Genomic DNA, 22,974 nt, shown 5'->3' on the forward strand with positions numbered 1-22,974 from the left:
ACCTGGAGGCATTTTTGGTCAGTGACTCGTGCCTGGAATTCGGACCGGATTACTCTCACATCATCCTGAGACCCCGCCCGGGTTTTTGCCCAAGGTTCCTACCACCCCCTTCAGAGATCAGGTAGTGAACCTGCAAGCGCTGCCCCCGGAGGAGACAGACCCAGCCCTTTCCTTACTTTGTCCAGTTCGGTCTCTGCGCATTTATGTGGACTGTACTCAGAATTTTAGATCATCTGAGCAGCTCTTTGTCTGTTATGGCGGTCGGCAGCAGGGAAGTGCCGTATCGAAACAAAGATTATCCCACTAGATTGTGGATGCCATTTCACTTGCTTATTCGAGTCGAGGTCAGCCGTGTCCCCCGGGAGTGCGTGCACACTCCACTCGGAGCGTTGCATTCTCTTGGGCGCGTGCACGCAGCGCCTCTCTAACAGACATCTGTAGAGCTGCGGGCTGGGCGACACCCAACACATTTGCAAGGTTTTACAATCTGCGAGTAAAGCCAGTTTCCTCAGGGGTATTAGGTAACTCTTTGGTGATTGAGGAAACAACTCGATAGGGAGGTACGTTCGTCTTTTCATCCGTCAGTAAAGTTCCCCGTCCGGTGAGCCCTGCAGATTCCTCGTAGCCCCCAGCACTGACTCAGCGGAGGAGTCACTTGCTGGCCTACTACGTTGTAGGTCTGCCTGCGGGTCAGCCCGCGTTTTAGGTATAGGTTCCTGCTATGCGTGATCACCACTAGGTGATCCCATATGCTTTTTCCGCCACGGTTGGGTGGACCCGTGTCTTCCCTCTCCGCTAACCACTTTTTTGCTATGCGTACTCCCCCTTTTTAGGGCTAGTCCATATGTAAATTCTTCCATCTATCCCCCCTTGGGTAATGGATGGCCTCCGCAGCGTCCTCCCTATCGGGATTGCACGCTTCCCAATGTACTGTCATGTTTTCCTAGAATTATCTAGATGCTCACGACTTCCTAAAAAATATATCTAAATCCGTAAGACTTCTGTTGAAGTTGGATAAATTAGGGCCAGGGACACGTTGGAGGACCGTGCCTCCCATGATGTGGGTGCGTCACGCTTGTTTGACTATCCCCTCATCGGGGGCGTTGGTAAGGTGCAGTCATTATGGCGCTTTCCATAGTTCTCCCATTCGTGGATTTTCACAAAGATCAAATCCACTTATAGCACTGGAGTTCCCCAACCGAAGGGGAACGTTCGAGGTTACAGAAGTAACCCTTCGTTCCCCGAGGAGGGGAACGGAAGTGCTATACTCCGTCACCATAATGACTGTCCCTTAACTGTTTGAAAGTTTCTTCAGCTTAAAAGGATGGCGTTTGCTCACTCCAGGTGTGCTTATATGCTGGGATAATTGGCAATGCAGCACACCTGCGCAAGCTTACGCTGCCAATTCATTTCATTCATTGGCCCGTTCAATACTCTTCAGACAAGCGGCTTCTGATCCGAAACCTCCCATACGTGGATTTTCACGAAGATCAAATCCACTTATAGCCCTTCCATTCCCCTCCTTGGGGAACGAAGGGTTACTTCTGTAACCTTGAACGTTAATTGTTGTTCATTATTATTTCATCTAATCAAACAGTATTGTAAAGTATGGCCTAAACTAGCTACTTTACTGGAACTTAAATATAAATACACTAGAACATATATTTACTTCTATTCACTAGATATTTTACAAAACATATCATATCAGCATATATTTGCATTGAGTACTTTGTACTTTGAAGTGTAGTTTTGCATCAAGTTTGCTTTTGGCAACTATCAACGGCAAAGGGCCCAAATCTGGTTTATATTGTTAGCCAAGTATAGAGAGAGAGTGTATTTTGTATTTGTGTATCTGTTTTATGAGATATAATCTCAGAGTTGCAAGAAAAAATTCAGAATTTATCAAAATCAAAATAATATTTTCTAGAAATTCTATTATTTCTATACTGTATATAAAAGACTCTTTCTTCTGGGTTTTCTGCAACCATGATGTGCATATCTCTCGAATGTTTAAAACTGATAGTTAACCTATGATAAGTAAAGTATCACTTATAAGAAGCATCGCATTCAGTTTAAGACAGAAGTCCAGTGCAGAGTCCCTGAATGAACAAAGTGGCATTGATATTCTATCCCACATTTTGTGATGAATATGCTGTAATGCAAAACACTGTTGTCTTGCTCAGCAGGAAAACAATGTATTCAAATGTGAGTAATGTGGCAACACGGAACATGACACCTACACTGTATACTTGCACACAAATATCTTGTTTACATGTAGCTTTGAGTTATACTATTTCCAGCAGTTTCAACAGCTACCATGTGAGTGCAAATGACTACTATTGTGTGAATTTCGCGCATGCAGACTGTTGCCTAATATTTATAACAACAGCTTCTTTGTTTTAAATCAGATGAACGGTTGCATATAATGTAATGTGTGCGTAATGGTCTCAAATGAGAATGAATAATCGCAAATGAAGTCAGAACTGTCATCACAATGAAATTAATAGCTGGGTTGTAAATTCAAGCAAATCAGCACTGCCATATTTCTCTCTCTCTCTGATCCAAATGTGCCAGCAGCAGGAAGGATGGAATACATTTTGCACAAATCTGAAAATTTTATGCTTGATTATTTATGCCAAAAATGCAGAATGCAGATTTATGTCATTAAAAATACCAATCATCATTCATCAGAGATGTCTGCCTCATTTAGATTAAAGAGATTGTTTGTGGCATCTGTTTTTATTCAGCTTTAAAGTAGAAAATATTTGCAAATTAGGTTCATAAATTTGTCCAAAACATAAAGGCTATGACTGGTTGTAATTAAATAAATGAATACCAGATGCCTGATTTGAAATAAATTAATTGCCATGAGTTGATATAAATATTTTGAAATTTGCTGAATATTTTACATGACTAATCATTCAATAACACTATTACATAGTATATTTACTAAAGTTTCAGAATGTAAATAAGCTAATTGTAATTGTTTTGTTTTATTTTGATCAATAATGTAAAAAAGCATAATAATATGCATGCATTTTTCGACATTTTTGCTTTTTCAAAATATGTCTGTGTTAAATATATTTAAATTAGTGATAAATTATTATATTAAATGATCTCGGAAACACATTTTGGAAATAAATTTTCTGAGTGATTGTCTACATATAAACTGATATATCTAATTAAAAGAGAATAATAATAGATAAGAGACACATATAGTGGGGGAAAAGTATTCAACACATTTTTTTTTTCTGGAAAAATAATTTTATAGGAACTGTTGACATGGGATTGAAACCGACTTTGGTAAAAACCCAAACAATACAAGCATAAAAATATAACAAAATAAAGAAAATCTGAATAAAAAAATGTTATGTTTAATAACAATGGAATGACACAAGAAGAGAGTACTTAACTACTGAAACATATTTAATACTTAATATTAAGGCTTTTTGGTGATGGCAGCTTATAGATGCCTCTCATATGGGGGATGAAGTCACATGAATTGCTCAGGTGTGAGTTTTTCACAGATCTTGATGGTTCTTTTGGTCTTGTCTATCAAATCTGATCTTTAATTTCTAATTAGATTCAAGTCAGGTTATTGGTTGGGCCATTCTACAGCTTGATTTTCCTTCTCTGAAACCATTTGAAAGTTTCCTTGGCTGTGTTTTAGATTATTGTCTTGCTGACATGTCCACTCTGGTTTCATCTTCATCATCCTGCTAATGTAGATGTTGGACCGAAGCAGCTGATATTAATTTGCAATGACGAAGGGCAGAGGGTTGCTGAATAACTACTGAGAGATTTCGGCTGCTGTCTGGGCTTTTACTGCTTTTCTACAGCTCCCCTTCTTCATGTGTTCAAAACTATTTCCTGTGTCATTTACACATAGTTTGTAAACTAATTAAGTTTGTTTTCTTTGCATTTGTTTTCCCTGTTAATTGATTTTTTTGGTTGTTACTAACATCTGGTGAAAATTTCAAGTCAACAGCACCATTAGAAATATGTTTTCTGAGAAAAATGGTGATGTGATCAATACATGTTTCCCCCTCTGTATTGTATTTTAAATCCCCAGCTATATATGGCTAGTTAGAATATAGGTAAAAAGATATTTTTGTCTATAATTATTTTATATTGTTAAACTAGTACCATTTATGGCTAAACGTTCTCAGTTCTGTTTTCATTTTGACTCTGATACAAAGGTCAAGATTATTCTTTATTAATGAAGCTGTTGCCAAAACACAAAAAATACACAAACAAAATCCATGTGAGGCAGTTAGCGATCACACATCTCTTTCACATTCATTACAGCATGCCTTAATTAAACTTAATGGCTTGTTAATGACGAAAGTATGAAACAATTTGTTTATAAGATCCATTTCAAAAGAATCATTTATCTTCTAATCAGTGTTTCTCTGATCCCTCCAGGTGTTTGGGTTGATGATGAAGGTGTTTATCTTTGCGAGGCCAAAAACCAGTTCGGATCTATCAAGGCATTAGCGAGAGTCACTGTTACTGGCTTAGGTATGGAAATAAATGGTTCTTTTTGTCAATATTACAATTATTAGCATCATAAAGTCTCAATGTAATGATCTGTCATTTGTGCAGAACCACCGTTGCTAGTTCAAGGCGCTCCATCCATTACTACGATGATTGCTCAGCCTTTAAACCTTCCCTGTAGGTTATTAGATGGGATTCCTCTCCCTGAAAGGATCTGGACACACAATGGGAAACAAGTGAGTAACAAAAATGAGTTCATTTCACCCAGCTAGCTTCATTGTCTTGTCGGCTTAAGTCCCTTTATTAATCCTGGGTCGCCACAGTGGAATGAACCGGCAACTTATCCAGCAAGTTTTTACACAGCGAATGCCCTTCCAGCTGCAACCCATCACTGGGAAACATCCACACACACACTCATACACTACGGACAATTTAGCTTACCCAATTCACCTGTACTGCATGTTTTTGGACTGTGGGGGAAACCGGAACACCCGAAGGAAACCAACATGAACGCAGGGAGAACATGCAAACTCCACACAGAAACGCCAACTGAGCCGAGGTTCGAACCAGCGACCCAGTGACCTTCTTGCTGTGAGGCGACAGCACTACTTACTGCGCCACTGCTTCACCCCACTCAGCTAGCTATTTAAAGAAAATGTACTCATTATTACTCTTTATTAACCTTCATGGGTTTCTTTTTGTATGTTGAACACAATGAAGATGTTCTGAAAATACTGAAAACCGGTAGCCACTAGCATCCATAATAGGAAAAAAGATACAATGGCTATAGATTTTGTACATTTTTCAAAATATCTACTTTTGTATTTTATAAAAAGACATTTAAACAGGTTTATAGCAAGTTGGGGGTGAGGCAACAGTGACATAATTATATTACCTATCCCTTTAAAAAATGTGTCCACTTTTTATTGTGGTATTAACTACTATGTTGTACTATTTACATTTAAAGTAATCATTTGGTAACATGCACTTATTGTGTTCTTACCTGATTTGACTCTTTAATTTCACCCTTAAACCCAGCTATACCTACAGTATTTGTTTATAATATACAGACACTAAAGAGGAGTTACAGTTGTGAAACAAATAGCACAATTTAGATTTTGGAATATCTAAATTTATTAATAATCATCATTGTGATGCTTACTGAGGCTTCTTAAAGCATGATGTTTCTTTAAGCTAATATGACGATCTTTCTTTTGAGGAATCTAAATTGATCAGGTTGAAATGGGAATATACATTTGCCCTTATGTTTTTATTGTGTCTGATTGTCCTGCCTAGGTGCGTGTTGGCGGAAGAGTGTTTCTAAGGAGTGATGGCAGTCTGCATGTAGACAGAGCTGTGCCTGAGGATGCTGGGACTTATGTGTGCACTGCTGTTAATGTTGCAGGATCTGCCAATATTACTGTCACTGTTGAAGTTCATGGTTAGTATTCAGAGTTTGGTATAATTGAGTGTAATTCATTTTTTGGCTGTCAAGATTTAGTTAGAAGCACATTGATAACATGAGTCTAAAGAGAAGACAGTTAGTAGATTATGAAAACAATGAGAATTAATAAATGTTCACCCTCTGGGGTCTGAGGGTATTTTGGGGCACTGGAGAACTGATGTGCCCTGACATTTCTCTGTTTTTTCAGAAGCTTGTAAACATATAAAACATATAAAGGCTAACTCCTCTGTAAACTGCACAAACTGGGCTAAAATAATACATTGGCAACATTTTAGTACAAGATTGTGCTTTTGAGAAATAAATTTTTATGTGTGGTTAGTGAAAAACAAAAATTTTGAAGTCACTGAAATAACTTCATCAAAAACACACTCAATATTTGTTCAGAAGATCACAAGACTTTTGAGATCTGGATCTTGTAGCCTAGAGTTTGCTCTAAAATTATGTGAAAACCATCTTAATATCAATAAATATCAATAAATTAAAAAGGTAAATTTTAACAATATTGTTTTCAAATTAACATAATTTTAAAGATTAACATTTACTTTATAAGAAAAAGGAATGAAAGAATAGAAGTAATTTGTTCAAACACTGATGAAAAGTTCAAAGAAAAGGCAAATAAAACATGAATGCAAAATGCATAAATTAATACAAATGTAAAAATCACATTTTTATCTAAAGTGTTTACCCGTGAACGTATTTCTTCAGATTGAAACATATTTAAAATATATAAATGAATAAATTAATCAGCAAACTTTTTTTGTTCAGTTTACTTGTCCCTGCCGAGTTTTAGGGATTATTATTATTATTATTATCATTATTATTATTGTAAAATTTAAACTATGAAATATGAACTTCATATCACTGTATTAGTTTCCAAATAAGCATGTCATTAAATAATCAAAACAAAAACACATATTAAGAAAACTATTTTTGCAGTACAGTAACTTATCTGGTCCCTAATGAAATGAAAACAGAATCTAATGTTAGGTTGGCACATTTAGAAGTGATAAGCTGGATTCCTTGAGAAGTATCTTTGGCGGAGATCTAATTGTGAACCGCTGGTTGTTAAGGTCTGGTCAACAGCTGCTATTTTGACCTACTTTTGCAGCCCCTCCTGATATCAAGGCTGGTCCCCTGCACTACACAGCTAGCGAGGGCACACCGATCTCCCTGTCCTGTGAAGCAAGAGGTGTCCCCAAACCCACCATCAGCTGGTCCAAGGTACCTATATCGTCCTGATCCCTACAGTCTTTTTTGTCAGAACAACTGCCAGCACTGTTTAAAATACAGTCTGTAACTCCTCTTTAATCTTCAGCAGCACATGTAACCTCTTGTTAGAGAGTAATTCCATCATTCCGAGTTTATAATAGTCCAAAAGGTGATGATAATAGTTAAACATGGCAGTTGGTTCATGGTTTAGGTTGCTGAAAATAAATAATTTGCTCCTTTGTTTTTTCCGGCTTTTTTTTTTTTTTCGTGCTTCCCTCTTAGGCTTGTTTGTTTCTGAAAAGATCGGATGTCAGGAGCATGCATACATTATTATCAAAACAATAATTTCGTTATTTCAAAAATAGATGCGATCGTGAGCTCCCTTGATAAACTGAAACCTCTCACACTTTATGACGGCCACATAAAACAAAAACAGGACAAGGCAGATTTTGCTCTTCTTCTTGGCTTTGTGGCTGTTTATTAAGATGATGACAAGGTTTGGCTCAGGTCAACCATGGCTCTTTATTATATTTATATAGTGTTACAGTGTAATGTCTGTAACACTGTAATGCTTTTAAAAATTGTGATTTCTTTATTTTTTTATTCTCCTGGCTTGTTGCAGGAGCAAGTGACGTTTTTCTTTAAACCAATAGCGTTCAGGTGCTCATCTAGCTCTGCCTTTTGGGACCCTTTGTCATGCTACGTACCCTTTGCAAAGGGTACCAAAAAGTAGTACAGTACTGTTCACTTTTAGGTACCTTTTGACAGTGGAAACGGCCATAAAAGCGTATCGAACCATACCTTACCGGGTCATAAATAACTCTGGCACAGTCGGGAACTTTGAATCACCCTGACCATCAGTGAATGTATTTAAAATCCATATACTTACATCCACCTTCATATGTATCTACTTGTCTCTATCTAACTGTTTTTGACTGTTTGGCGCCATCTTGTGACTGAATAATTCAGATGTTAGTGTATACTCCATTAACTGTTTTTGTTTTCTTCAGCTTTCCATTTATTGAAGGATTAATAAACTGTTATAGACGTCGGCCGCGTGAGCTTAACATGCAGCAGTTTTGAAAAACACATGCAATTACAAAAAACGGCAGCAAATTAAAACAAATAAAAAATCTTCATCAGTTTGACAGCACACATGCTACAAATAGTCACAATGCAAGCACATTTTTTAAAAAATGCACTGCATTTTCACACAACACAAACAATTACTAAAACGTGCTACATTTTCTCACAATGCAAACTTTTTTACGAAATCGCGCTGCATTTTCTCACAACACAACGAACCTGGCTATTTAACTTATGGTTATTTAGGCTAATAAATACTAAAGATACAGGAATCGAGATGCAGTAGTCACTGCGTCAGTCCTGTTTTGGGTCCCCTTGAAACATTTCCATTGTGTTCTGTTCTTTTTGTGTTGTAAAAAAAATGCAGCGTGTTTTTGTAAATTGTTTGCGTTGTGAGAAAATGCAGTGTATGCACTGTGAGGAGGTGCTGTCAAACAGATGAAGATCTTTTCTTAATTTGCTGGCGTTTTTAGTACTTGCATGTGTTTTCTTAAATTGCAGCATGCTAAGGCCACCGTGGGCCACCGTATGGCTCAGAACAATGTTTTGTGTCTGATTATGTTTTGTGGCAAGTAGCTGTGTAATAAGTGAGATAAAGTACATCCACGATGGTTGTTTTTCGAGAATCAAACCTATTAGTCTTATACACACCCCTCCACTTTGTGTCGTGCTTTATTCTGCGATTGCAACCTCTGTAATTTATCCATAACTTACTTGATTTCCACAGACCAATGCTAGTTAAGTGTTTACAAGTCAGATCAACATTTAATGGTTTACTTCAGTGAGCAGTTTCTTTATTCTGGCTTGGTTTAATTTGAAGTGAAGTCACACCATTTTATTCTTCACTCTAACTCTGTGAATGTCAGACCTTTACTGCGGCTCCTCTTTTTCAATAATTTCGTTTCTGGCTGTGTCACCATTTCAGCAGTGATGTATAGTGACTGATAGCATGCAGCGCTAAACAGTTAGCTGGAATAATTTAGCATAATAGAGGCAGGAGAACTGCTGAAGCAGCCTATTCATCTTTGATGCATCACTTTCCCAATTGCCTTTCAAACAAACGTAAGCTCACATCCGCCTGCTTCTGTGATGGGAAGCGAAGTTTTCCACCACTGTTTCACAACACGATAGATTGGCGGTGTATTGTCCGCAGTATCCACTCGAGGCATGTAAATTGCTATTCTGGTCACATGAAAGAAGGTCTGCTAAAACCATCTTGTTTGAGGGATATGCGCAGGGAATGCCTGATTTCTGGCAACCTGAGAGGCCGCTCAGAGGTTTTGGACAGGATGTGCATTCCACTCTTTGGAACAACATGCTTGTTTCAGGGTGTTCATGTTGTCCACCTTCTCTCCTCAGGGTCGAGATCCCTTAAACAGGCCTGTGTCAGCACCTTTTGAGGCAGCCGATGGGAGTTTGTACATCTCCAGTCCTACAGAGGAGGATGCAGGGGTTTATATTTGCACTGCCACAAGTGCCGTAGGCTACACCAGTCGAGAGATGCATCTGATTGTTAATAGTGAGGAATCTCATAGATATAAGTCAATTTTACTTCAAAGCGAATGAGTATTTAACTTTTTTTCAATTTGTCAATCCAATAGGCAAACCAAGGATTGTTGGTGCTGATGGGTCACAGGTGACGGTTAAAATGGCAGCTGAGGTCGGATCTGAGGTCATCCTTCCATGTGAAGTTCAGGGAAGTCCTACACCTTTGGTGACTTGGAGCAGAAATGGCCAGACCATACCTCCTGTCACAGCATGGTAAAAAACAAACCTGTTGTGCACCGTGTTGATTATATAAGTTTTACTAAGACACATATTATTATTAAAAAGCTTTCTCTAGGAGAATAATATTAGGGCCGGGACACACAAAGTCAACAGTCAGCCATTGGGCTTTGGTGATCCGTCAGTCATCCGTCAGGCTAGTTGATTTGGTGTGTTCCACATGTCGCCTCTCATTGGGTTATTGTCAGAGCTTGTTGGTTAATTCAGCTTGTTGAATTGTCATCGGATCATCGGCTGAAGAGAACGATCTTACTGGTTATTCAGCAACAAATCAAAGCCTGAATGTAATGTAGTGATGTGACGTAACAAGTAAATAAATCAAGTCAAGAAGGAACACAAAGAAGTTTGTAATTTTGCTATATTACATGAATTCCCACTTAGCTCATGATTAAAACATAGCTTGTTTGGCATGCTGTCCCGGGAGAGAGCCCTGAGCTGAAGGGATCCTAGGGCTCAGGGTTCCCTCCCTCCCTTTTGCAGGGTGAGGGTAGATTGAGCAAAACTCCCCCAGTGCTGAGGCAAAGTTGAACTTCCTGAGAGTAAGTCTTTTAGAAAAAGAGACTTAAGCTTTTTTGTCTATAATATAAAGTAATTTGGATGGTAGGAGGAACAAGAGGGAAACCTACGCAGACATGGGAAGAACATGCAAAGTCCCCTCAGAAATACCAGACGGCCCAGCGAGGACCCGGAGCCGTTGGTATTCTTGCTGTGAGGCAACAGTGCTAGTCACTGGGTCACCGTGCCCCCCATTTTGGATAAAGGTAGAAGTAGGAGAGGAATGAAGATAGTTGTAGAACATAAATGAAGATATATATAGTCACTTGGGATCCTTCGATTGGAGGATCGTGATTAGCTAATGTGGGCCAGCTAGGTCAATCACGAGCGCGTGCTCCTCTCCAAATTAGTTTAATATTAAGCTTCACTTCTCAAATATTTGCAGATGATATGGATTATTCGATTATCAGACATATTCGCAGAAGCAAATCTCTCTGTGTTGAGTGACAATTACTCTGATAATGATACTAAACGCTACTTTGTTTGCACATGCGTTCTGGTCACTCATTGTGAACGAGAAAACAGACCACTGGCTACGTGCAGAAAGACACGTCCTCCCATGCAGGTCAGGAATGCGCACTCTCGTTTCACTTGCCATTCGTCCGTTTGGTGTATTCACACGCAGCTTTTTGGTCCAGACAAAACCAGACATAATAATAATGTGAGTAATAATGTAATGAAATAATGTTGAAAATTCAGCTTGGTCATCACAGTAATAAATTATTTAAAATGTGATATTTCTCAATATTGCTGTTTTTGCAGTACGTTTGATCATATAAAATGCAGTCTTGGTGAGCAGTAGAGACTTATTTTAACAACTTATTCAGACCCAAATGTTTTTAATGTTTTTTTCTTTTTTTCGTATTAAATTCCTATTGCTTTAAGACTTTTATTGAAAACAATACAATTTTCATGAATATGCCTAAACATTCACTCTTTACCCTTTTAAGTCTTTAATACTAGTTAATAAATATTAAATATTAACCCTTGTGTGGTTAAAACTTTTATGACTTTGTGAATGAAGTTTGTGAAAAGATGCCAATTTTCGGTTTATTTTGATGTTTTATTTCTAGATTTATATAAAAAACGAAACTGTTTCACTGAAACTGGTTCACAAACTAAAAAAATGCGCTGTTTTAAACTAAAACCATTTGCACATTATTAGCTTTAAGAATAGGGCTCTGCGTAATAAATGGTAAAAATATGTTCTGATGATGAGTGATGAAGTTTTCTTGCTGTAAAGTAATAGGCCCTGATGAGGTGATGTATCCCTCTATAAAAGCCTTCAGCTGTGTCAGAATTCTCCCCAGCTGACTTGTCTTATTTCATTTCAACTCCCCTGGAGAAGAACAAGAGCCAGAACCGATTCAATAAGAACCACTGGTTCTCTGTTATGAAGGATACACATTTGATTTCACCCCGATGGACCGAGACTTTCATTTATTTGGCTTAAGTAAGAACAAATTTAATCTGCAGGCACCTTGTCTCAGAAATAATTATGTGTTTTGAGAGTTTCACCAATTTATTCAATCATATGTTGTGTGCCCCATGCGTCAGATCTTCAAGCAGCATTTTATAAAATCATGAAGTTAAAAGGAAAGATAGCAAATTCATAAAATACTAATTATTAAACTTATAGCAGTGAGTCTTGAGGTATACGAAACAGAATTAGATAATCAGATTTTTTTAGATGTGGTTGAATGATGTAGATGGCATTAGTCATAGGAATGCAGCAGAAACCTGTAGGTAGTGCAAGAATGTATGGATGACAGCTTTAGAATTAGGTAGTGGGGTATTTCTGTAAGAGCAGGGAATTACTGGAACGATGAGGTACTGTATTCCTGCTAAGACAAAGAATGAGACATGTGGATGACTGTGTGTGTGTGTGTGTGTGTGTGTGTGTGTGTGTGTGTGTGCTTTGAGTGATAGTCACACAGGAAAAAGTGTAGCCTGCATAATGTTTGAATCTCCAGGAGCTTCCTGTCTCATAAAACAGCATGTCGACGTCTTGGTCTGCCTGACGAGAATAACACGCCACTCCAGAGACATCTGCCACACAGGAAAGAAGATTGTGTGTGGAAAGAGTGTTTAATCTACACTCAGGGTGACTGTGGGGTATTTGGGGGCACCAGATGGCTTTAACCTGGAATTTTGTAAACCTTTATTCTCTTTCTCTTTTTGCAATACTAGCTCTCCAGATTACCTTGATTATATAGTCCAATTTTAAACTGCTCCACAAATATAAACTGGATTTTGCTGTTTGTTGGAAAAAATACTTTTGCTTATTATCATGTTATCCTGTCAAACTATGGGTAGTCAATGGATCTAGTTTGCTAATGTGTGTATATTTTTAGATGCCAGCATGATTCCTATACCATCTTGATGGTTTGCAAAACTAATAACAAAAAATCTAAAAAAAAACAATCACTCAGAAATGACTAAATTTATTATTACAGAAACTATGACAGCCACGAAAAACAACAAACAAAAGAAAATCCAGTCCAAAACTGATGCTATTTTACAAATATTAATAGTAAATTTTCAAGCTGACATCTATAATGCCTTGTGAAAATAATAAAAATAGAAGGACAAAACAGAAAGATAAAAACTGAACTGTTTTAGAAGATATTTCAAGTTGGCAGCCATAAAACTCGAGAGAAAAAAAAAATATATATATATATATATAAATAAGCGACTCCAAAACTTAAGCCATTTTAGAAATATCTATGGTGCCTTTTCAAGTTGGCAGCTGTCATGCTTTGTAAAACATAATAATAATCAAAGAAGATCTAGAGACCGTATCAATCCAGAAATGTACAAAAATATTTTTGTCAGTTTTTTTCTGCGAGAACTAACTGTTGAATGTGCATTATCCTGCTTATTAAACAGTTACTTGATAAAAAGTTAGCAGTTAAACAAAATATTGAGCTGCAATAGTTAACAAGTTCTTTAATTAAACATAAACCTTGCAGAATCTTTGCATTTTTAACTTATGGCTGCAAAATACAAGTTACACTTACATACATACTTAATATCATTATTCAGCCGTTATGCTATAAAATGCTTATGACATATTCGTTATCAAGCTGGCATCCATTGACAGTCAGTTGTTATCACTTGATTGAATGGACTTTATTAGTGGTTATCAGCTTATAGATGCCATCCATACACATGGTAAATTAGCTATAGATCACATACAGTACAGCTGTTGCCGGAAGTTCACAAGATTTATTTATATTATTTATAAAAATTTCCCATTAACTGTATTTTATTTAAGTCTACCCTACCACCAAAACCCTAAACACAACCATCCCAGTAATGTAAAAACAGATCTGGATCGGAAATCTTCTCTTTTAGTGTTGCTGATTAGCCATGTGGATGGATGATAACAGCCTTCTGAGCCTACCAGTCGGTGCAGAAGGCCCCTACTGGCCCATATCAGCTGATAATCACTGATAATGGTGATTCAATCGAGTGATAACCTTCATGACATAAACCTAAATGACAATTAAAAAACAACTGAAACAAATATTTAAATTAAATTAATGAAATGTCAATCTAATACTTACTTCATAATAAATGTTTGATTTGGAAGTCATATTGTAATTATAATAAAAGAAAATTATAATGATAAAATTGTCATTAAATTGTATAATAACAGTACATTCACATGGGGCCTTAGCAAAATGCTAGACAGAGGGTGTGTCTGAAGCTTGGTGCTGACATGATCGTCATAACAGCATTAGCCAATGAAATTAGACACTAATTGGCTACTGTCTGAGCTGGGGCTTTTGCATAAAGTCATCTGATCGGCTGACGCTTCCATTGGCACTTGAAAAGTTAAAAACTTCTGCAGTGAGCAACGCTGCTGACATGGTGTCAATGGATTCACAATTCAATTTGAAAACACTTCACGTCAAAGTGAATAGGAAGCATTGGCGCAGATGCCCCATGGGAATTGAGCATAATGCTGCTTAATCTAGCACAGTGTTTCTCAACCACATTCCTGGAGGACTACCCGCTTTTCAAATTTTCAATATCTCTCTAACCAAAGACACTTGATTCAGCTCATCAGCTCATTAGCAGAGACTGAAAGACCTGTAAGGGGTGTGACTGACAAAGGGCACATCTAAAACATGCAGTGTTGGGGGTCCTCCAGGAACGTGTTCAAGAAACACTGTTCTAGCAAATGATCGGAAATTATTTTAAAAATAGATATAAATTAAAGGGTTTAATATTACATGAGTGTTTATGCCCTCAAATGTCAGCTAGCACTTGTTATACAGTATTAGTAAACTCTGCTTAATATCTGCTAACACTTTAATTTGATAATCTACAGACAGACATTCTGCTGACTGTACACCAGTACATTTACAAGCATGCAGACTTTTTCATCTAAACCTCACATAAACAGCTTACTAATACTCTATTGAGTGCCAGTTGACGTATAGATGGAAAGTTACTTATAGTCACAATATAAACTGTGATTGAAATGAAGTTTAAATCAACGGGAAGTCAGTGCTGGGTATGAATCTTGATTGTGATCCATTATTTAGAGACCTCAGCATTAAACTATTGAAAAGGGCTGTGAGAAGCAGAGTGCTTTTTTCCCAATGGGGTTTGCTGAATATCGAAGCTTGTAGCTTCCTTTCGGATGTATTAGTTGTATTTGTATTTAGGTTGCCATAATAAAGTTTCTAAGCACATGTTCAAAATGTCCAAATGGAACCAGGCTGATTTTCTCAATAGGTTTCAATTGCGCAAGATAGAAACCAGCTTGCGTGTGCTTATACACAGGAGCATTTTATATACACCACATTTTACAGATGCACTTACTGTAAACCAGACCTCACAGACTGACCTTTGACCTCTTGTTACGCAGGTTCACCATGCTGCCGTCTGGTTCTCTGAAGATTAGTGATGTGAGGGTGGTGGACAGTAAACTCTACACCTGTTCTGCTGTAAATCCAGCTGGAAACGTCTCACTCACCTATAATTTACAAGTACAAGGTACAATCAAATATTGCCAAGATTTATTGATGGGAAAAAAACAGTCAAAATGAATGAAGCGGCAAAATTTTCGTAGAGTTTTTCAAATTAGTTCATGCTTTATTTTTAAGGTACAATTCTTGTTATTAACAAACCATTTACTATGAATTTTAGCTTGATAAACTCCTAGTATTGACAACTCCACAATGTTTCTTTTCAGTTGACTGATTTGTCATCAAATTGTTTATACTGTCATCATCATGAATCATGTGAACAAAAATACTGTTATGGTACCATGGCGTAGTGAAAGTTTAATTATAATATTGTTACAAATGTGCAATTATTACAATGGAAATAATCATCACCACTACTTTTATCTAATTTGTGTTCGCTTGGATGTTTATGCTATGGTAATACATATTTGACCAGTGGTTCCCAACCCCAGAAAATATTGTAAGGACCCCAACCACACTTAATTATATTATCGCTCATTTAAGTTTGCTGTAGGCATGACAACATTTTTTTTTTGTTTTCAAACAAACAATATGTTTATTACTATATCTAGATATGTTTGTGCACAAATAATAGTCTAATATAAAATGTAAAAGCAAAACATTAGTTGGCCATTTGTGTTGGGTAATTCTTGCGGAATTGAGAATGAGTCATCTGCAAATCTCTTTATATTATATATTCATTTATATAGCGCTTTTCTAGACACATTTTTAGGGGAATCTCCTCATCCACCACCAGTGTGCAGCATCCACCTGGATGACACGACGGCAGCCATATTGTGCCAGACCGCACACCACACACCAGCTACTTGGTGGAGAGGAGACAGAATGATGAAGCCAATTATGAAATGGGGATGTGTACGTGGACAGTTTGGCCAGGATGCCGGGGTTAAACTCCTACTCTTTTTTTGAAGGACATCCTGGGATTTTTAATGACCACAGATAGTCAGGACCTCAGTTTAACATCTCATCCGGAAGACAGAGCTTTCTGAGCAGTATAAAGTCCCTGTCACTATACTGGGGTGTTAGGACCCTTACAGACCACAGGTTGGGTGCTCCCTGCTGGCCTGACTAACACCACTTCTGGCAGCTGCCTAGCTTTCCCATGTGGTCTCCCATCCAGGTACTGACCAGGCACAGTTTCAGTGGGTGACCAGTTAAAGAGAGCTAGCTGATTTAATAACTTAAATCAATATAATAGCTTAGATAAGTCTCACACGGAGGTGACCAAACTCGGTTCTGGAGGGCCAGTGTCCTATAACTTCCTTTAACACACCTGCCTGGAGCTTTCTAGCATACCTAGAAAGAGCTTGATTGGCTAGTTTAGGTGTGCTTAATTGGGGTTGGAACTAAAATATGCAGGACACCAGCCTTCCAGGACCGAGTTTGCCAACCCTGGTCTAACAAATCTCCTGAAATGGTTTTAGATGTTCATTCATAAATTTATAAATACAAACTCTGCATCCTGACAACAATCTATGATGAGATACTCCATGCCTGCTTGCAATACCTGAAAGCTCAACAATGCCAGTCTCATTTTCAAAATAAGAGTTGCGCATACATAGTAAATATATTATAAACATACACTACCGGTCAACAGTTTGGGGTCAGTAGGATTTTAAATGTTTTAAAATAAGTTTATCCTGCTCACCAAGGCTGCATTTATTTAATCAAAAATACAGCACATATTGTAAAACTGTGAAATGCTATTGCACTATAAAATAACTGTTCAAAAGCAGTTTATAATTGAATTTAATTATTCATTCCAGTGTATTTAGAGATTTATTTTTAGCTTCATTACTTCAGTCTTCAGAGTCACATAATCCTTCAGAAATCACTCTTTAAAAAAATTTTAAAATAAAAAAAATTTATTAATCTTTTATTTTAATATATTATTATTATTATTATTATTATTATTATTATAGTTATTATTATTATCATTATTATTATTATTATTATTATTATTATTATTGCCGTTGTTGTTGTTGTTATTATTATTATTATTATTATTATTATTATTATTATTATTATTAATGGTAATAGTAATAAAAGCAATAAAGGCTGGAGTAATCATTTAATTTGAAACTACATACAGTAAGTAATAAATATATATTTAATTAATAATTTTTATTTTATTAAAAATTATTATTATTATTTTAATTTTTAGCAAATGGTGCCTTGATGAACAGAATAATTTTCCTTGAAAAAAAAAAAAACATGGAAAAAAACAACTGACCCAAAATGTTTTACTGGTACTGTATAAACATAAAAATGTGGGTGGGAAAATTATTATTGTTGTAATCTAAAACTACAATTGTAAATTCTAATCTAAATTTGTTAACATAACAGACAAAAGTCAAGGGGTACAAAGGCCTATTAACTTACAGGAATTTGCCAACAATTTGAATATTTAGGTAAAGTCTATGAATTTCACAACTTTATTTCAAAAAGTGAAACTTGTGTGGTGTATTTGTTCACTACAAACAAAGGGAAACATTTCAAGCCTTCATTCATTTCAAGTTTAATGATTATGGATTGAAGATGAAAAAACTTGAATCCAGTATTTCACAAAATTAGAATATCATGACAGAATTCAACATGTAGGCTCTCTGTCTCAATCTAGTCTAGCTAAATAATGCAAAGCCTTGAAATTGTCTGAGTCTGGCCAAGTAGGCTTCAGAACCATGGGGAAGACTGCTGACTTTACAGTTGTGCAGAAGACCATCACTGGAACCCTCTATAAGGTGGAAAAGTCTTTAAAAGGAATTGCAAAAGAAGCTGAGTGCTTACTGAGTGCAATATCTAAGTATATTAGTAGAGTGTAGAGGAAGGGGAAAATGTGACTGGAAAAGGTGCACAGGTATGACCGCAGCCTTTAGAGGATTGTCAAGCAAGGGTGATTGAGGCGTGACATAGGCTACAGCTGTAGAATTCCATGTGTCTAAGCACTCCTGAACCAAAAACAATGTTAGAAGCCTCTGTGCTGAGCTAAAGAGAAAAGTACTGGTCTGTTGCACAGTGGTCCTAAGTCCTTTTTTTCAGATAAAAGCTAATTTTGTTTTCCTTTTGGAAATCAAGATCCCTGAGTCTGAAGGAAGAGCAGAGAGACACAAAAGTCAAGCTGCTTAAAGTCCAGTGTGAAGTTTCCAGTCAGTGGTGGTTTAAACAGTCATATGCTGGTGTGGGTCCATTGTCTTTTATCAAGTCCATAGTTAAAGCAGCACTTCATGCTTCCTCAAGCTTTTTGGAGATGATGATTTTAATTTCCTGCACACCCAATCAATGTTCTCCCTCACAAACCACCTCCATCCAATCCTGTGAACCTTCACCAGCCTTCTAATGACTTGCACCTGTTCCCTGTCATCAAAGAACACTATAAAGACCCACCTCCGTTCACTCTTCGGCCAGTATTGAAGTCAGTCTTCACCTTTGCTCCTTCGTCTTCACTCCTTCTTCCATGAATGCCCCTTATGAATCTTTCAGTCCTTCATGCTGATCAAGGGATCTTTACTTGAAGATACGTTATGTACTAAAAGAACTGTGTGTCTGCATACTCACCAGCTAAAAGATAACAATCTCTGTCTTCCAGCGTGACAATAACACACAAGTTTTACTTTTTGAAACAACTTATTGAAATAAATGAACTTCCCCCGATAGGAAAACTTTTTGGCACATACCTGTTTATCCTGCTGTAACTGGCTTTTATGTCAAATAAAGCAACAATAAAATCTCACAGCAAAAAATATACATTTAGAATAAAGATGGCATTCATTTACACCCTATTTCTCTCTTCTTGTTGTATGCCATGATGGGCCAAATCAAAGGTGTACCTGTTCAGACATTTGTAAATAATTTTTTTCTTCTCCTAACAGCTAAACCAAGGATTCATCCAGCTCCTTCAACTCTGAAGGCTCTTATCGGCCAGACGGTGGTGTTGCCGTGTGTGGTTCAAGGAGAGCCGAGTCCACAGGTCAGCTGGCTTCATAATGGGCTTCCAGTGGCTAGTGATCGAATGCTGAAGATCCAGGCAGTCCAGCACTCGGACAGCGGCACGTACAGATGTGTAGCCAGGAATAGCGCTGGAGAAGACACCATTCAGATTGTGTTGGATGTATTAGGTACGTCTGTTGTGCATAAACTATTTAAACTAGGAACATTTGTCATTACACAAAGAATTCATTACACACCAAAACAATTTAGGCAATAAATCACCGTTCCCAGCCAATCTAAATAATGACGTTTATGAGTGTGTAAACATTGCCGGTTGGTATGGTCACAAATCACTTACTCCTGTGCGCTCCATTCTGACCCTTAGGTTAACCTTGTGATGTGTGTGTGTGGTTACAGAGGGCCCCTATTTTGAGACAAATGGAGAGACTGTCATTGAGAGTGTGGCTAATAGCAAAGTCCTCATTCCTTGTCCTGCTCGAGGTAAGGTTTTTTCTTTATACATATGTTTTCTTTTCTGCTTCTTGGTTGATTCTTATTTGTAAGTGAATAGTAATTACTAAAAGACATAGGGACTGTTTATACCTGGTCATTTAATGTGTTTTTATTTCTCATGGGATAGGTCTATATACATAATAGAAATGAGACAAAAGATAAGGAATCTATTTGCATGCATAAATAGACTAGAGTAGTCACAATCATAAATTTATTACTAACAATAAATTGTTGAGCAAATGATTGCAATAAGGACTTTAAAGGTATTGATCATGGCAATACTGATTGTTTATTTATTTATTTATTTATTTATTTATTTATTTATTTATTTATTTGTTTTTATTTGTTTGTTTATTTGTTTATTTATCAACCTTTAATGATTATTTAAACAAGCCTTAAGAATAAGTATTCACAGCCTTTGCAATGAAGCTCTAAATTGAGCTCAGGTCCATTCTGTTTCCACTGATCATTCTTGAGATGTTTCACCAGCTTAATTGGAGTTCACCTGTGTAAATTCAGTTGTTTGGACATGATTTGAAAAGGCATACACCTGTCTATATAAGGTCCAAGGGTTGACATTGCATGTCAAAGCACAAACCAAGCATGAAGACAAAGGAATTGTCTGTAGACCTCCGAGACAGAATTGTCTCGAGCCACAAGGCTGGGGAAGATTATAGAATAATTTCTGCTGCTCTAAAAGTTGCAATGAGCACAGTGGCCTCCATCATCCATAAGCGAAACCACCAGGACTCTTCTTAGAGCTGGCCGGCCATCTAAGCTGAGTAATCAAGGGAAAAGGGTTGTTGCTAGAGGTTGAGGCCGGAAGTCAAGGAGAATTATTTAAATTATTTATTAAATTTCCCATTTGTTATATTTTATTAACGTCTCCCTCCTCCCCAACCCTAAACCCAACTGTCACAGTAATGTAAAAACAGTACGTTTAAGGAGTATTATTTATGCTATCTATTAAATTACCCAATAAATTGTATGTTTTAATGCCTACCCCCAAACCAACCCTCAACCCAACCGTCACAGTAATGTAAAAATATAAATTATTGTTATACAGTGTCATAAAAACAAGACTCTCAGGCCGTAAGAAACAAATTTCTCTGGTCTTATCAGACTAAAATTGAACTCTTTGGAGTGAATGCCAGGCATTACGTTCAGAGAAAATCTGGCACCGCTTATCACCAGGCTAATACCAACACTACAGTAAAGCATGGTGGTGGCAGCATCATGCTGTGAGGATGTTTTTCAACAGCAGGAACTGGAAGACAGGTCAGGATAGAGGGAAAGATGAATGCAGCAATGTACTAAGACATCCTGAATGAAAACCTGCTACAGAGTGCTCTTGACCTTAGACTGTGGCAACAGTTCATCTTCAAGCAGGACAATGACCCAAAGGACACTGTCAAAATATCTATGGAGTGGCTTCACAATAACTTTGTGAATGTCCTTGAGTGGCCCAGCCAGAGCTCGGACCTCAATCCTATTGGACATCCCTTTAGATATCTGAAAATGTCTGTACACCGTCACTTTTCATCCAACCTGATAGAGCTTGAGAGGTACTGCAAAGAGGAATGGGTAAACATTCCCAAAAGACAGGTGTGCAAAGCTTGTGGCATCATATTCAAAAAGACTTGAGGCTGTAATTGCTGCCAAAGGTGCATCAACAAAGTATTGAGCATTACGGCTGTGAATACTTGTATACATTTGATTTTCCAGGTTTTTTATTTTGAATAAATTTGCAAAAATTTCAAAAAATATTTTTTTCACATTGTCATTATGGGGTATTGTGTGTAGAATTTTGAGGAAATAAATGAATTTAATCCATTTTGGAATGAGGCTGTAACATAAAAAAATGTGGAAAAATTTAAGCTCTATGAATAATTTCTGAATGCACTGAATCGATATATCTTATGATATGATCAGCATTTTTAATGTTACTTTAATATTACTTCTTGTTGAATAAAATAATTCTATGAAATAATTCTATGAAATTATAATAAAATATAATTCTAATATTTATGCATTTAATAATCTATCATAATAAATGTATAAATATTCTATTCATTTTAAAAAATAGTAATAAATATTTATATTACAATATTTATAAATAATTAATAACATTGTAATTATTTAAATATCTTTAGAAAAATGTTAATACATAGTCCCTGATTTAGAGGACCGCCACATTGTAATTGAATATCTTGTCTTTGGATTGTGGGGGAAACAATACAAATGTTTAATTGAAATATTGCTCTTTTGTAAAATTGGATCTTTTCAGCTATTTTTGCTTCAGTTTTTAAAATATTTTGATACATATTTGAAATATGATAGTAAAATAATCATATAATATACATTCTAATTTTTATATTTTATTTTATTTGTTTGAAACATTTTATCAATGAATAACTTAAAACTATAAAAAAAAGCTGCCATAAACGGTCACTTGATCAATTTAATGCTTTCAGAATGAAAAAATTATTTATTTAAAAAAATAAACTCTTACTGGTCTCAGCCTTTTAATGACAAAAGTGTATATGAAGAGTTCAGATGCAAAAACCTCTAGTTTCATCTGAAATTTTCCATCAAAAATGAACATTTTTCTCAGCCTTCTTTGTTTGTTGAGATATTTTACCTTAAAGATCAGGAAAAGGACTTAGTCTTTGCCATAAAAGTATTATTACTGAAAATACACACAGTAGTCTGACAAAAATACAAATTTTAGAGGACATTTTTGCATCTAAACTCTTCATGTATTGAATTTTAGATATTGATAAAGCAATTATAAATAACCATAATGAAAAATGAAACAAATAAAAATGCAATAAAGTGTTTAGTATATATCATGACCCTATTTAGACGTTTAAGCAAACAAGTATGAGTGAAAGCGAAGTGCCTAAAGCTGTACTGAAAGCTGTCTTGAGGAGT

At 36.5% G+C, this 22,974-nt stretch overlaps 1 protein-coding gene across 1 annotated transcript in view; it reads left to right on the forward strand.

Annotated features, from left to right (window-relative positions):
- hmcn2 (hemicentin 2) overlaps positions 1-22,974 on the forward strand; it is a 172,742-nt gene that overhangs the window by 61,920 nt on the left and 87,848 nt on the right. The window contains exons 17-25 of the mRNA XM_001920466.9: positions 4,426-4,521; positions 4,606-4,733; positions 5,794-5,938; positions 7,071-7,183; positions 9,617-9,776; positions 9,859-10,018; positions 15,480-15,607; positions 19,470-19,715; positions 19,945-20,028. Of these exons, the coding sequence (XP_001920501.5) occupies positions 4,426-4,521; positions 4,606-4,733; positions 5,794-5,938; positions 7,071-7,183; positions 9,617-9,776; positions 9,859-10,018; positions 15,480-15,607; positions 19,470-19,715; positions 19,945-20,028 (1,260 nt within the window). The remainder of the gene's footprint in view (positions 1-4,425; positions 4,522-4,605; positions 4,734-5,793; positions 5,939-7,070; positions 7,184-9,616; positions 9,777-9,858; positions 10,019-15,479; positions 15,608-19,469; positions 19,716-19,944; positions 20,029-22,974) is intronic.

The sequence above is a fragment of the Danio rerio genome, chromosome 8 (genome assembly GCF_049306965.1).
Source record: "Danio rerio strain Tuebingen ecotype United States chromosome 8, GRCz12tu, whole genome shotgun sequence".
NCBI classification, from domain to species: Eukaryota; Metazoa; Chordata; class Actinopteri; order Cypriniformes; family Danionidae; genus Danio; species Danio rerio.